The sequence below is a fragment of the Pteropus alecto genome, unplaced genomic scaffold, assembly GCF_000325575.1.
Source record: "Pteropus alecto unplaced genomic scaffold, ASM32557v1 scaffold7, whole genome shotgun sequence".
NCBI classification, from domain to species: Eukaryota; Metazoa; Chordata; class Mammalia; order Chiroptera; family Pteropodidae; genus Pteropus; species Pteropus alecto.
Window position 1 is genome coordinate 34,168,513 of NW_006494614.1, and position 17,080 is coordinate 34,185,592.

General features: G+C 38.5%; 1 protein-coding gene across 1 annotated transcript in view; it reads left to right on the forward strand.

The window, feature by feature from the left end:
* PKHD1 (PKHD1, fibrocystin/polyductin) overlaps positions 1-17,080 on the forward strand; it is a 413,647-nt gene that overhangs the window by 213,706 nt on the left and 182,861 nt on the right. The window contains exons 51-52 of the mRNA XM_006926447.3: positions 8,820-8,885; positions 16,914-17,042. Of these exons, the coding sequence (XP_006926509.2) occupies positions 8,820-8,885; positions 16,914-17,042 (195 nt within the window). The remainder of the gene's footprint in view (positions 1-8,819; positions 8,886-16,913; positions 17,043-17,080) is intronic.

Consider the following 17,080-nt stretch of genomic DNA (forward strand, 5'->3'; position numbering starts at 1 on the left):
GTTTTTTCCAGGGATGTTTCAGTTCATGGTGAACTATTTTTATTTTTTAGTTACATTAACGCTATGAAATAATTAGTCAGCTAATTAATCTGGTTTACAAGCTTTGTAGGATTCTTCAGCTGTCAGTCAGGCCCAGGCCTGAGGCCTACATCTAGTCTTAGCTCTCTTGCCCATGTGATTCCCGTTGCCATGGCTACTGGCTACATCTGCTGACACCCCACTCTCTATTTATTGCTTAATTAAGAATTTCACGCTCAGCCCTTATCTGCCTCTAAGAACAAGCACACACTGTTAAGAAATTCCAAATTTAGGCCCAGGCACAAGGAAAGCCTTTCTTGCAGACTTGGCTGGTTGGAGCCTCTCTAACGATCTTCTCGGCATCCCAGCCGCCACCCTTCAATCAAAAACCATTAACTGGGGCAGAGATAATGAGCATGTAGCATATCAAAAGAAGGATGTTTGCTGGATCCAAAGGAGGAAAAGCTGCTAGGCCCCATGCTCAGCTCCACTTCAAAGGGAGATGAGACCCCTCGTCACTGGGGCCTGATAAAGCCTCATTTGTTCTGGGCTTGACTTATGCAAAAGGTCTGGTATGTCAGAGTCTCATCTCACAGACGTGGAACCCCCCCACCTCTTGTCTCTACCTCCACCAGCCCCCTCCCTGGTCTTCCACACGCTGGTGTGTCAGCACTTAGGCAGCTGGGTCCCCCAAAGCATCAGGCGAAGCGTATAATCACTGACTCTCCGCTGACAATGGCCACTTGTAGGGGGGTGGCCGGGAGGAGGTCTTCATCACAATAGGAACACAATTATTGCAGCTGCTAGGGAGGGCTATGCTTCTTCCTGTAGAAATATAATAGGACTTGCCTAAAACAGGGAGACAAGATTGGAGGGAGGTGGTGAGGGTTGAGAGGGGTGGAGAAAACAACCTTGAGTTGATTATTCATATTCTGACTCTTGGAAGCCCCATGCGGAACCAGTGGGGTTCCAGCAGCTGCTCGTGCACAGCCCTCTTCTAATAATTGTACATTCTGTCAGGGGTCAACTTACTTTTGACCCTGTCCTTTTATGTTGGTAAAAGGCTCGTTAGGACAAACTGTTGGGTTGTGGCCGGGTGCATTAAACACTCACAGCCCTTACACTCGCTTTATTCCCCACCCAACCAGCAGCCGGTGATAAATTCATATCAGATGCTGAACCATTCACCGTTGCGCTCCCGAGTTCACACAGCCCCAACTCTCACAACAGAGCTAAACTGAACTGGTATATTGTGTGAGACGGCAGCTGAGAAAGTCTGCCTGCTAGGCTCAGAGGCTCCTTCGTACCACCTTTTTCTGATCTGACTGAAGAGACATGTTCAGCCAGGCTGGCGAGTGCTTGTCTCCAAGTGTTCCCCCGACCAAGATAAAGGCAGGCTATTTGGTGAGAAGCTGGAGCTGTTGTCCATGAGGGCAAGAGGGCCGTATGTAGAGAGACAGATGGACTTCATTGTCTGCACTAGGTGCCCTGAAGAACTCAAGTCACAGAATGCTCAGAAAAGATGCTGTTAACTTGGGAGATCTGAAAATTAGGAATATTTTCTTAAGTTTGTGGCTAAGAGATCATGGATACTGCTTAGCTTTCTCTTTTCTCAAAGCGCTGAGGGCACTGGGATAGAGTATGCTGCTGCCTAGACCCTTCTGTTCTTCAGCTGGTCTCCATGACCCTATGCAGCTCTTTGAGATGGAATCTTGTTTGGATTCAAGATGGAGAGAGGACTCAACTGGCTCCCCAGAGCTTTTTCGGAGGATTTTATAAGCAGAGCAGAATCATAATCCTTCGAAACTCTGTAGCCATTCCTATGCTGAGTCCCTCTAAGGCAATCTACAGCATTCTAGTTAATAAATTAATTTACATTCTTATAGAAAACTAATTCCCCAAAGATCCCCAAGGATTTTTACCAGTAATATAGAGGACTGACTTCAGGGAAATGCACAAACCTCTACGTCAAAAATCAGAGAATGGAACAGGAGCTGGAGCATTGAAGAAGAATTTGTCCTCTTGATTGCAAGCAACTTCTCCAAAAGGAAAAGGAAGAAAGGAAGAAGCAGAAAGAAAGAAGGAAGGAAGAAAAACTTGGAAGTCAGAATCATACTTTTTCTAGGAACCACTCAGATTAAGGAGTTAATTCTTAGTGATGCTTGTGGCCAGCCTTAATTTGTGCAGGGCAGAGTACAGGTGGTATAACTAGTATTCAAACTCAGCTTTTCTGACTCAGGTTCTATACTTTTTCTAGTATATTAGTGATTTTTTTTATTGTTTATTTGTTTTACATCGAAGCTTATATCCCTACCCTTGTAAGCTAATAATTTTCCCTTCTATTCATAAGAAAACCTATACTTACTAACTCTATAGTGCCTAAACTTTAGATATTTGAGTACCACCTTCATGATATGTCACATTCTTATAACTCCTGTACTATTATTTGCTTGATATTTTTAAAAATCAATTCCCATTTTAAAAACCTAACCTCTGCTTAAGAAATAATATTCATAAAATCATAGGTTTAATGACCTAGCGGTTTTTCTAAAATATATTAACATTCACAACTATTAAAATAAAACTTTTATGCCACTAAAATTACTATCTCATATTCTATGTTTTGGGAATATAATGCAAGTTTTTGGTATAATCGATGAAAAATAAAAAGTGTGAACACAAGGATCCCTTTTTTTAAAATCTGGGTTTCTCACTTGCTGAGAACACCTGCTTCTGAGAACAAACTACATTTTTGAGAGTAAGGTGTGAGAGAAATTGTAAAATTTCTCAATTCAGTACTTTCTAAATGTGCCTCATGGGCAAACAGCTGGAATGCTTGCTACCAGGTCCCTACTTGGAAGTTCTTGTTCTGTAGATCTGCAAAGAGCCCAGAAAAATCACAAATGCCCCCACGAAATTGTGGCAAGCATCTCTCTGAGTTAGAATAACAATCGTTATTTTTCTCTGAGTTAATTAAGACGATTTAATTTAGCTAACTCTCAGGACTGTGGTTAATGCAGATGTATCTATCTGTTGGTGTCTTGATCAAGTTCTTTTACACTTAAAAAAATTATACTCTTCCATGAATGAATGTTATTGGGGAAAATAGAAGACTCAATATGGGAAGCACAGGATTTCCATATAATGTTTCTGTAAAGATCTTTGAAAGATCCTGTGTTATGAAGGCCAAGGTGACTCTGTGGCTTTCTCTGTGTGTCTGTAATCACCCAGGAGTACTGTCCTCTGAATCAAGCTTCAGCTGTCCAGGGACCAATTGACAAGTAAGCTTTCTCTGTGACTAAGTGAAAGAGGCTAATTTCTGAGGAGTGAGGTCAAGTTCACTGAAAAAGTAGGGAGAAACAGAGACGCAGTGTGCAGGTATGTGTGGCAGATCCAGGAGCAGAGGTAGATATAGAGGATAGGAAAAGCTGAGCTAAAAATGCAGAGAGAGAACCAAATCCAATAACTGGCTCATGAAGAAAGAGCTTGAGTTTGGGTACAGGACAGACAGACAGAGAGAGAAGGTATGAGTCAGAGTGAGAAAGGGTGAAATCTGCAGACACAGATTGCAATTGCTGCCATGTTCTCTCCATGCATTGTCAATGGCTGACTCATGCTTTATAGATGTGGACTGAATGAGGGGTTCTATTATGTGCATTAACCTCAATGACAAAGTACAAATGGGAATATGAATGAAGAATAAATTAGGAAAGGAGTCTACAACCTGCTAAAATGCCATGTGATTTTTCTTTCTACATAGGTACTTATCTATCCCTCCAAAATTCCAAGAAAGAATGAGACCTATGCAGTAAGGGAATTATTAATTTTTCTCTTCCCTAGGGCCCTAGTGAGAACAAAATTTGCCAGACATAGCACATAACTCTGGTAGGCCCTAGTATCATATCTAGCTAAGTAACTCTCTTTCTTCTTACCAGGAGCTATTTTCTTAGCACAATTTTCTCTTCTTTCTAGATGTCTCTTTATAGCAAGCTCAGATCATATAGCACTTATAGGAATAATTTGGCAATAATTGACCCAAAGACTTCTCTTCTTTTTGAGGACCAATCAGATATTCTTACAATCTGGGAAGGATCAACTGCAATAAGTTCTATTTATAAACAGAGTAGATTAACCATTCTCGTATTACAAATACAAAATCAGAAATCATAAGCACTGAGAAAACATATGTACACTTTCACAGCCTGTGTAAGGCTTTTAAACTCTTCCCAATTCAATACCTTTATTCTCAAATGATTTTTATTTCTCTTTGTATTTATCCAAATTGGAAATGTCACTTAACATTTACACTGTCTTTTATAGAGTCAAAGCACTTAGCAAATTTTAGCAGAGCTGGTTAAATTGCTTACAATTCTGAATACCATGGCTTATCATGATTAGGCACAGCTGTAAAGAGTAAAAAGAATAAAAGCATAGTTTTTGGATTGTGTTAACTGACTCTTAGAATAATGAGCAGGCCATGATAACAATATTGATAATAGTTAAATTTATTGTTCATTATGTTTCAGGCACTGTGCTAAGCATATTGCATAGATTATCTCATCTTTTCTTCCCAATAACCCCTATGAGGTAAGATAGTAGAATTATTCTCATTTTCAGATGAAGTGACTGAGGTTCAGAATAGTGAATAACTTGTCAGTTGCCCATGTTCTAGAAACTGGACCCAGGATTCAAATTTAGGTTGATAGATTCCAGCACTCACATTCCCCCGACCCTGCCACCCCCTACCCTATGGCACCACTCTCATGACACAGCAATGGTGCTAGGGAAGAAACAGTCCTCTGGACCATGCTCACATGCTCAGAACCAGCCTGAGGAAGGACGTGTGCAAGTGGTGGTATAGGAAACCAGACTTATTCACACCCTCACTTTACTAAAGCAAGCAGTAGCTCTTCGATGTGTGTTTTAGTTTCAATCTCTGGGGGAAGAGGTTCCTCAAGTGTTGGGAATAGTTTATGTTCATGTAGAGGCTAAATAAAAACAGTGGCTACTCAGTTCGGAAGCCATTGGTGCAGAAGTAGAAACGTGAGCCAAGAAACATGAGCACTCAGTCAAGAAGCCTTGGTTTACTGAGAACAGGGCCTGCGTAGATGACTTAGTGAATGACAGGACAAGTGGAATAACCTATAATGGAAATCAGAAATGTTGAGAGTTAGCCTTTTCAGTCTTAGGGTTAATCATCCCACTAATAACTACACTGTGTGGTATTTGTGGTATTTGTTTCACTCAGGAGATTTTGGATACATTGATTATTTTCCCTTTACTTCAAATTTCCTCATCTACCTAGTGGGAAGAATAATGTTTCCATTCTTCCCTTCCCTCAACCATCCCTCTTATAAGTATAAATTATACTTATTTGGGGTTGAATAAATCATTATAAAATGACCAGAGTGGTTTTGAAAAAGACTATTTCATGTAACTTTATTCTTTTACTTTCCTTGCCTCAGTGGCTGTGTCTTAAGGAAGAGGTCACAGATGTACTGAAATCTACAACTACTTGGAAACTATTAACAAGGATGATTTCTATAACATCTTTTTGTATTGTTTGATTTCTGTTTAGTTTGTTTATTTTGTTCTTTAGAGTCCATATGTAAGTGAAATCATAGGGCATTTGTCTTTCTCTGACAGACTCCATTCAGCACAACACCCTCTAGGTCCATCCATGTTGTGGCAGATGGCAATGTTTCATTCTTTTTTATGGCTGAGGAATATTCCATTGCATATATGCACCACATCTTCCTTATCCATTCCTCCATTGATGGACACTCAGGCCACCCCCATATCTTGGCTGTTGTAAACACTGCTGCAATTAATGTGTGGATTCACATGTCTGTGTCTTTCGATCTGAAGACTCTTGTAGGCAGCATACGTAGGGTCTTGTTTTCTTATCCATTCAGCCACTCTATATTTTGATTGGAGCATTTAATCCATGTACATTGAAAGTAATTATTGGTAGATATGTAGTTATTGCCATTTTATTATTCATATTTTTTTTATCTTTCCTCTTCCTCCTCCTCTCACTTGAGAGGCCAAGCCATGAACCAAAGCTGGCTGCCACTCTGCCAGGCTCAGGGCTGCTCAACAAGAGATATGAAGTTCACCAAGGCCAGATGCTACTTATTTGTGGTTTGTGGACCTTTGAGAGATTTTAAGAAAGTCCACAGCATGAGCCAAGAGAGGCCATTTGTATGGAAAAGCCACTGGAAATGGCTTGGGTAGGCCTGCAATTTGGGTGGGGCAGGGCCTCAGGGAGTCACCAGGAAAGGGTTACCAGTATAATCCAGGTTGATGGAGACTCAGATATGATGACTGCCTGCATCTGCATACCAACAGTAGGGAGGGTTCAATGAAGGAACAATGGGTTCTGCCCCTACTTCTGTCTGGGAGAAAGCTGCCCCTCCAGCCCTCACCTTGAAGCCAGACAATTCATTTCCTCCCCATACCTCTCTGATGCCTTTGAAGCTGCTGCCCATGCTCAGAGTGAGTGAGTCTATCAGTAAATAAGTTCATGCATGGGCCTTTTAGATGGATGCCTGGAACTCCCACAGCCCCCTCCCCAGTCACAAAATCTTTTGTTTTTCACAAACAGTAGTTGTGGGGACTTCTCTTTCTGGCACTGGAATACTGGGCTGGGGAGCCTGGTCTTGGGCCAGGACCCTTCACTCCCCCGAGGGGATCTCCACAGCCAAGATATCCCTCCTGATTCTCAACCACCACACACAGATATGGGACCAGCTTGTTTCATATCTCCACCCCTCCTGCCAGTTTTGAAATGGCCTCTTCTCTATGTCCTTAGTTGTAGGACTTCTGTTCAACTAGGCTTCAGCTGATTCTCCAGGACGGTTGTTCTATAGTTCAGTTGTAATTTTGATGTTGTCCTGAGAAGAGGCAAGCATAGTGTTTCCTTACTTCACCATCTTTACTGGAACTCTATAACATCTTTAATAGACCAATTTCTCTTTGCAAATGATTTTTGAAACATTTTCTAGTTTATCTTTCTTAGAGTTTAATTCTGTTAAAATATTCAGTTCTTTTATTTTGTAGAAGATATTCTATTGTTACAAACTTTTGCATGTTTTTATATATGATCTTGTCCATATTGTCTTTCACTTTTTTTTTCTGATTGATCTAACATTTTTACTATTTTGTCTTTTGGTTCCTTAAAAAGGGTTATCTCCTGCCTTTATTTGTTTAATTTGTTAAAATTTCAGTTTAATATTGAATATCTTTAGTAGAGCACTATAAACTTAGGATTCTAGATTAGTTCATAAAAAATACATATCTAAATATTCAGCAATGTCTGGTATCTTAAGGTACATGAGAAAATACCTTACTCAAAGATTTAGAGATAGAACTAATGATTGATGAAATCCTAAATTTACCACAATTGATATTTAATAAATATTTGCTAATTTGAGAATGAGCTTGGGATAAATATCACAGTATGATTTTAAAATGCTTTTAAACTTTAGAAAATTTATAGCCAGTGTGAGCAGAAATGGATGAGTTAGACATTCTAGAATAAGGAGATAAGATACCGAGCTAGCAGCTTTACTATTATTATTGTTATTATTTTTAATACAAAAAAGTGGGTGAAATATACAATAGGGTAAAGAAACATTCTAAGTGAAGTCTTGGAAGTGGCGATAAAGTAGAACATGTAAAGAAATATGTTGGCCATTGTACCCACTCTCAAAATGTGTACAGTAGAAGGAGAAAGCCACAGACTCATGCTTTTTAATGGAAAAAATTTAAATGAGAACAATGATCAAAATGAGAATAGAAGAATAGGAGAGATCTCATAGTGGATCCCTTTGGGGATGATTTTCTTTGTAATGTTCTGAAGCTTATGCTTTGTAATTAGAATAATCCTTGGTCTGTTTCATTCTGTGATGGAGGAAAGGGCTCAGAGTTCCAGGGAAAAGCAAATGGAGAGCATGGTTTTGACCAGGGCCCCAAAGCTGTGGCCTTCAGCAGTGCTGGGCCCTCCAGTGGTGGGAGGTGCTGGCTCCCATGACATCTGATAAGGCAGAAAGGTAATTAACCAATAAAAGACAAGGTGTTACTGAAAAGTAGAATTTGTGCACCTGATTACTAATTAATCAGGCGTGAGAGCACCTTGTAGATGCATTCACTATTTAATTATAGCAGCCTCTCTTGGCAAAAGAGCATATGTTCTCAGCTTAATCTACTGGTTTATACTGACATCAAATTGTCATTATCAGAAAGAATCAGGCCTTTTGATTATTTCCACTAATTTATTGAACACTTAAAATTAATGAACCCCAGGCCTTTTAAATGTGCTCAGTTGGTTTGGAAGATGGGAGGTGAAAGGGGGGTGGAGAGAAACCTTCATTAAAAGGACAATTTGTTTAGATAAAGGTAAAGCAAATACATTTCATGGGTGATCTGAACTCTATTGGTGAAAAATACATGAATCCTAAAAACTGAGCCTTCAAAGTGATGGAGAGGAAATAGGGTATGTGGTGTGCCCGGCTGACCAACATTGGCCTCCAAAGAACATATAGCTACAAGAGTTTTTTTTCCCTAATTATTTATGTGCCACTTCTCTTGGAGACACACTGCAATTAAGTTTAATCAAATAAAAGCGAGCAAAATCAAATCTTGGAAATCAATTGTTAGACTAACTAACAAGGACTTCATTTTTTATTTTGAAAATTTAGTTAGATTGAGGAGAATTTAGCCACCTTTCTTTCATATAAATATCTTTCATATTAAGATGATCTTTGCATTACATTCAGGTTGTGGCTTTTGGCATTCAGTTTCAGGTGAAGGCCAAATTCAAGTAATTCTCCAGATGAAGGAAGGTGTGCCCCCAACTGTTTCAGGTGAGTATTAACCCATCACATAGAAGTGTCTGGTACAACAGAATATAATAGTTGTACAAATTCTTCCCATCATATTGTTTATAAAATGCAGATATCAGTCCTAATGTTTTTATGCCTAACAACTCACTATTGTGTCAGCTCTATAGCTAAAATATGTGTCTGCATGTCAAAGAAAAATATAAGAAGGGTGTATTTCAAAACATTGGAAGGCATGAATTAAAACATGTAAATAAGCACATTTCATAAATTATGGACCATATGTGCACAAAGGAGTCCAGATCTGCAGATGGGCCATTAGGCCCTCACCAAATGAAAAGAGAAATTCAGGGTATCTCAAAACTTTAATTGTTCCCAGTAATTTCAGAAAGTCAGGATAAACAAACCCTCCCCTAAAGTCAGATGGTTCTGTGAAATCTTTCTAACTCATAAAAACCAAATTCTCAAAGACTAAATGACTCATAAACACCTTCTAATATATTTCATTGTTTGTTTTTATTTATTCTGAGTCAATTTAACTATACATTTGCAGCAGAGATAAATCTTTCCAAAGGCTGAGTTTTCCTTTGATTTCCAGTGGCATTTTTGTCTTATGTCAGAGCAGAGCCCATGCTAATTAGAAAATGATCTAATTCCTCCATCAAAATTAGTAAATAAATGAAGCAAAGGTATTGGACTAAAACTATAAACTAGAAGTACTGACGGTTACCACTTTACGCTTATTGGACTAAGAAAAATATGATCCTTTGTTTTTGAGCTGCCATAGCATTTTGCTCTGTTTCCTGAACTTTCTTTATTTTCGATAACTGAATAAACTTTATTCACTCTCAACATGAAGCAACTTCTTTTTAACTTAAAATTTTTAAAAATTTCTTTTTCAGTTGTAGTTGACATACAATTTTATGTTAGTTTAAGATGTACAACATAGTGATTGGACATTTATGTAACAAAATGATCACCTCAATAAGCCTAGCATCCATCGGCATCATACATAGTTATTACAATATTATTGACTATATTCCCTATGCTATAATTTATGTTACTGTGACTATTTTTATAACTGGCAATTTGTACTTCTTAAACCCTTTCACCTTTTTTGCCTGTCCCTGCAACACCTCTTCCATCTGGTGGCCATTAGTTTGTCCTTTGTATCTATGAGCTTGTTTCAGTTTTGTTTTAGGTGGTTCAAAAAGCCTTGTTTATTGAGTGCCTCTTATAGGAGGTGCAGGGGGGTACAGTGATGATCAATAGTCTTTGACTTTATGAGGTCTTATGGTCACTTGTAGATGTCAATCAAATGACTAACTAAATAGTCAATGAATAAATTTTCTTTAAAATAACTGTTACCAAGGAAAATTATCTTACAGTTCTCTCCTTTCTGAAACTCCTGAATTCAAATTCTCAGAGAAGAGACTAGATTGGCTGGATCGGTCACCATTTTGTAGACAACCTACTTTTTGAGGATGATCTCATGCCAAGACTCTTTAGAAGATGCTGGATCATTTATGGAAGCCATTCCTGGTTCAATCAGCTGTAGTCAGGGCGGCATGCCACTCAACACTTTGTATAAAGATTTCTGTGTTAAGGACTCTTTGGAAGGACACTGTGGATGGCTAGCTCCACGGAGTTTTAAGGAGGGGTCAGTTTAACTGGGAGGTACTTCATTTGGCCTGTAAATTACAACATGTGAGTAAATAGAAAGCCAATGCTTCATGGAGTTGTAGAATTTTAATAAAGGAAGAAACATCACAGGCCATCTTATCCAATTGCCTCATTTTACAAATGAGGGCATGGAAGCCTAGAGATTAAAGTTTACTTAGTCACATCAATAGTCAGTGGTTGAGCCTAGAGAAGAACTCAGTTTCCCAGCTCATTTCAATGTGTTTTTTTCTTGCTGTAATATAAGTGCTAAGGTGCTTAATTACCTTTTTATAACATATATGAATTTATGAGTTAGATTAGAATTAATTCTGTATAGCCAGTTTTCCTAGCTCATACAGTTTGATACAGAAAACTTTCTTAAAGCACAAGGAGTTACAGAATTAGTACATTACCATTCATCAGGAAGAAATTTCAAATATTAATATGCTTCTAAGACATTGCCTGATTACCATAGTATAGGATATATGTACTAATGTCAAATTTTTAACATAGGTGTGTATTATTCTTAAAAAATAGCTCTATGAAAAATAGTAAAATTATTATAGTATCAAAAATTCTTTAACAAAACAAGAATGGAATATTTCATGGAAATCTATCTATATATTAAGCTATTCAGAGATTCAACATATGTATGTAATGCAGATGAAACATTATGGGTTAAGATGTCCTGCAGTAGGGAGACTCTAGGATCACTCAGTTACTTGATGGCTTATTTTGTGTGCAAGATTGTGTTGGTCGTTGTGGCAGCTGAAATTAGGGTACATATGAGCCAATGATGGGGAGAGACAGTGGAGGTAGTGGTGATGTAAGTTGTCACATGGGTGCATAGTGGGTTGGAGTAAGGATTTATGTAAATTTGGGTCAAGATGGCACCTAGGTTTCTGGATACGCCAAAGCAAGTCTTTCATGCTCCTCCAACACTGGCTTTATTAGTTTCTTCTTAAGGTCCGTGATGTTTTATAAACGATGGGGTGGGGGAATGGGTGAAGCAACTCATTTTGATGGAAAATAAAAATATTTCTGAAAAGGTTTTATCTCAGCCATATTGTCTTTTCAGTGGGGGCTAATTTCGAATGTTGTCCACAGCCATGTGAGAACATTCAGATGATCATATATTCTCTCCCTAAATTTTCCAACCTTATCCCCACAGATCTAACTTTATTTCTTTTCCTCTGGTCTCTGAGATTTCATCAACTTTTCTCCTGTTTAAAGTCAACTCATCCCTTCCAGCATCTTCTGAATATTGTTTCATCAGCAAATAACATTTTGTCTTGTGTAGTTAACTTCTCCTGCTTTACTGGCTACTTTTTTTCATTGCTTCCCAATTAAAACAAAACAAAATTTACAAGTACTCATCTAATCCTTCTCCAGTTGATATCTCTTCTGCAAACTTCTCAAAACAATAGCTTCCTTTTCAATCAGAGCCATACAAAGCGTGGGTGGATGAAGAATTAAGATGGAGAGGACAATATTGAGCTCAGATATGAAATTCAAGACTGCTTCAAATTTTGGTTGTTGTTGAATAACAGGTTTGTGAAAAGCAGGGTCAGGCTTCACCACAAATGTTGGCCCTGACCAAAATTCAAGGACTCAAGTTTCAAGATAAATCTAACTTATGTAAAGATTTGGAAGACAGATCAGAGACAGAATCTCTAATCTTAAAGCGGGTCCTTCCTCAGTGAGCTTTGTAAATAATCTGATCCAATGTCTTCACTTCCCTCCCTCCAGTACATTCCTCAATCCACTGTAATCCACAATGGTTCCCACTTTGACCACTCCACTGGGAATGCTCTCATGCTGTTCACCCATGACCTGGTCACCAAATTCAATAGCCATTTCTTATTCCCTCTTTTATCAGAACTTTGGTGTTAACAAGATCACTTCTTCCCTCTTGATATGCTCTATTGCTTAGGCTTCCAAGATTGTCCTCTCTCCTGGTTCTCTCTGTCTATCTCTGATGGATTCTTCTTTAATTGTTGTAGGCTTCTTTTTCTCTCCCCACCTTTCTATAGTAATAATAGTTATATAGGAGCCAGATATTAACTGGCTTCTATATGAATACCTACAGTAGACTGGAATGTGTTTCCTTCTCTACTAAGTGTTCTTAAAAGACAGGATGATCTAGAATGATCAAATTCATTCACAATAACATCCTGTAAAATAACTATCTTAAGATTTATTTTGTTCAATTGAAGACATCTTTTGCCCTCCTATAAACAAGAGTGAAGATGACAAAAGTGAAGAATGTTTTGTTTCCAACATCCGTGATATAAAATTGAGACAATTAAGGGTTTGGGGGCTTGGCATGAAGGTTTAAAGAACCTGTCATTGCCTGTTTAAAATATCACTGGAAATAAGGTATCAAGACATCTTTTTCTAGTCTTTGTGGTGCTAGTTAGTGGCCACTTCAACAAACACCCCTATCTTATCTCCACCTGACTATTTAGGGTATAGTATTGGAAAGGAGGCAAAATTGGAAGGAAACTTAGAAAGGTACCATAGTATTAGCTTTTATAAAATATTTATAAAACATTTTTCTGAGTAAGGCTTGTTTGAAAATGTTGCCTGATTTCCATGGTGTGGGGTATATTTTGTGATAATTAAATTACCTAGGATTTCTACTTGACCACAATCTAAATACTTTTAAATTATCCCCGGGCCCTAATTAGACCGTGACTTACTGTAGAGTTGGGTTTGGGTAGACAAAATAACTGGGTGTTCCCCCATGGTTCTGACCGCAGGCATCTTCTCTTTTCATACTATAATACTCTGGAGCTCTCACAATCAGCCTCAGAGTTTCAAATACAACCTCTGAGCAGGTGATGCAAAAATCCATTTCTCTGACTCAGAGCTCCCTCCCAACCTTCAGGTTTATAGTCATCCCCTGTTGCTGTGTATCTTCACCTGAAGGCCTCATAGACACTCGAAATTCTACATGGCCCAAACTGAATTTATTAATGTATGTCTTAAAGCAGGTGTCCCCAACCTTTTTGGCACCAGGGACCAGTGTTCCAATGAGAATCTAATGCTGATGATCTGAGATGGAGCTGAGGCGATGATGCTAGTGCTGGGGAGTGGCTGCAAATTCAGATGAAGCTTCACTCTTTCTCCTGCCACTCATCTCCTGCTGTGTGGCCTGGTTCCTAACAAGCCATGGACCTGTAGTGGTCTGCAGCCTGGGGGTTGGGAAACCCTGTCTTAAAGGACATCTCTATCCATCACCACTCACTCTGGAAACCCAGAGGTCATCCTTGGCTCCTCCATCTTTTTATCCTTCACACTTTGACTTTTGATTATTTCTCCAACCCCATCATTTGCCTCCTTCCAGCTCTGTGGCTCAGCAATACCAAACTGCCTATAATTCTTCTACTTGATCTCTTATTTCTTGCCTTTGCCCATGCTTGTCTTTCTGTCTGAAATGCACACTCTCACTACATACCCTCACTGCCTCCCACTCTCCCTTTACGTTTATAGCTACTAAGCTTTGAAAATGCACCCCAGATGCTCCCTCTCCAGGAATCCTGCCCTGGCAAGATCTTACGTCCTCCCTTTGTCAAGTACCATTACAAATAACTCCCTTTAGAGTTCTATCCTTTCAATATTTGCTTACACAACTTACATATTGCTATTAGCTCCTTGGGGGCAAGTGTGGCATAACATTCCTTTTCATATCCCTACATTTTTAGGACAATTCTGATAGAGAAGGCACTGATTATTTATGCTTATGAAATAGCAAGTAATGGAAGAGATTCTTCCCTCTTGCTAATAGCGTGAGATTACCATCATATGAGTTCTTGAAACTCCCGGGAAATTTTTCTAGCCTGAGAAAAAAATATTTTTCACAGAACAAATATATTTCCCCTATAAGACTTAATTCCATTTATAATTTAATTTGAACTTCTTAAGGTAATACTGAATAGAAGAAGGTCTATACTAAAAGATGAACATTTGATCATCTGTGAACCTTTCCATCCTCTTCTGACTCTGTACTAGGGATTCCATTCCAGAAAAGAACACGTGGGTCCAGTTCGGCCAGGTGTTGTGCATAATGTGATACTAGGCATTCCTAATTGGAAATTAGTAGGTTTATGTTTCAATTCCCTGATGAAGAGGCCAGTGGGATGATTGAAAAGAAAATACCATTTGATCATCGGTGGCAGAATCAATAAAAACCATTTAGAACATATGAACTGCATGGAAATTACTACAGTACCTAGGTTGTTATCAATCCATTTCTCTGACTCAGAGCTCCCTCCCAACCTTCAGGTTTATAGTCATCCCCTGTTGCTGTGTATCTTCACCTGAAGGCCTCATAGACACTCGAAATTCTACATGGCCCAAACTGAATTTATTAATGTATGTCTTAAAGCAGGTGTCCCCAACCTTTTTGGCACCAGGGACCAGTGTTCCAATGAGAATCTAATGCTGATGATCTGAGATGGAGCTGAGGCGATGATGCTAGTGCTGGGGAGTGGCTGCAAATTCAGATGAAGCTTCACTCTTTCTCCTGCCACTCATCTCCTGCTGTGTGGCCTGGTTCCTAACAAGCCATGGACCTGTAGTGGTCTGCAGCCTGGGGGTTGGGAAACCCTGTCTTAAAGGACATCTCTATCCATCACCACTCACTCTGGAAACCCAGAGGTCATCCTTGGCTCCTCCATCTTTTTATCCTTCACACTTTGACTTTTGATTATTTCTCCAACCCCATCATTTGCCTCCTTCCAGCTCTGTGGCTCAGCAATACCAAACTGCCTATAATTCTTCTACTTGATCTCTTATTTCTTGCCTTTGCCCATGCTTGTCTTTCTGTCTGAAATGCACACTCTCACTACATACCCTCACTGCCTCCCACTCTCCCTTTACGTTTATAGCTACTAAGCTTTGAAAATGCACCCCAGATGCTCCCTCTCCAGGAATCCTGCCCTGGCAAGATCTTACGTCCTCCCTTTGTCAAGTACCATTACAAATAACTCCCTTTAGAGTTCTATCCTTTCAATATTTGCTTACACAACTTACATATTGCTATTAGCTCCTTGGGGGCAAGTGTGGCATAACATTCCTTTTCATATCCCTACATTTTTAGGACAATTCTGATAGAGAAGGCACTGATTATTTATGCTTATGAAATAGCAAGTAATGGAAGAGATTCTTCCCTCTTGCTAATAGCGTGAGATTACCATCATATGAGTTCTTGAAACTCCCGGGAAATTTTTCTAGCCTGAGAAAAAAATATTTTTCACAGAACAAATATATTTCCCCTATAAGACTTAATTCCATTTATAATTTAATTTGAACTTCTTAAGGTAATACTGAATAGAAGAAGGTCTATACTAAAAGATGAACATTTGATCATCTGTGAACCTTTCCATCCTCTTCTGACTCTGTACTAGGGATTCCATTCCAGAAAAGAACACGTGGGTCCAGTTCGGCCAGGTGTTGTGCATAATGTGATACTAGGCATTCCTAATTGGAAATTAGTAGGTTTATGTTTCAATTCCCTGATGAAGAGGCCAAGTGGGATGATTGAAAAGAAAATACCATTTGATCATCGGTGGCAGAATCAATAAAAACCATTTAGAACATATGAACTGCATGGAAATTACTACAGTACCTAGGTTGTTATCCTGTCTTTAATATGCATTAAGATCTGTGAGATCATACCATTCGACTCAGTGATTCCATTTGCTAAAATTCTATTTTAAGAAGAAATCAAGCTTACTGGCAAATTTGCATAGAGATATTTAACACTTTTATTTATAATTTAAAAAGAAAGTGGAAAGAGCCTAAATATCAAACATTAGGGATTAAGTAAATTATGGGCTTTTTATGAGATAGAATATTATGTAGCCATTAAAATTATGTTTACAAGGCATTTTAATGACATTAGAAAATGCATACAAAAAACTGCTAAGCTAAGTAAAATAAGAACTGGATTTAAAATTGCGTAGATGATATAGTCTCAGTTACATTAAAATGCTGAGAAATTCTGCAAGGAAATTTAAATAAAAGGTTAATGGCTGCTATCTCTAGGTGGTGAGATTGTAGACAATTATTTTTTTCTTTTTCTTTCGATATTTGCATTTTCCAAATATTTGATGATAAGCATATGTGATATTTATAATATGGCAAAACGATGTTTAATACCAAAAATAGGATGTATTTTTCCTAGAAGTGGAGGTAATCAAAAGATTGAATAATTACTGGCTTCATATCTGATATATATATTTTTTGGAAGTTTATAAATATTAAAAAAACCCCTTCTTTGGGTGGTAAAAATATCACCAGCATTCTAAAATAATAATACAATTTTCAAGTTATCATACCAAATCAGATTTTCAGTTACTCTTGCTATTTTCCTTTGTTTTCTAGCTTCTACCTCTGCACCTGAATCGGCTTTAAAATGGTCCCTCCCTGAAGCATGGACAGGTGTTGAAGAGGGGTGGGGAGGACACAACCATACCATTCCAGGTCCTGGAGATGACGTCCTGATTTTACCCAGTGAGTACAACAGTCCATGAACTAAATAATCACAGACA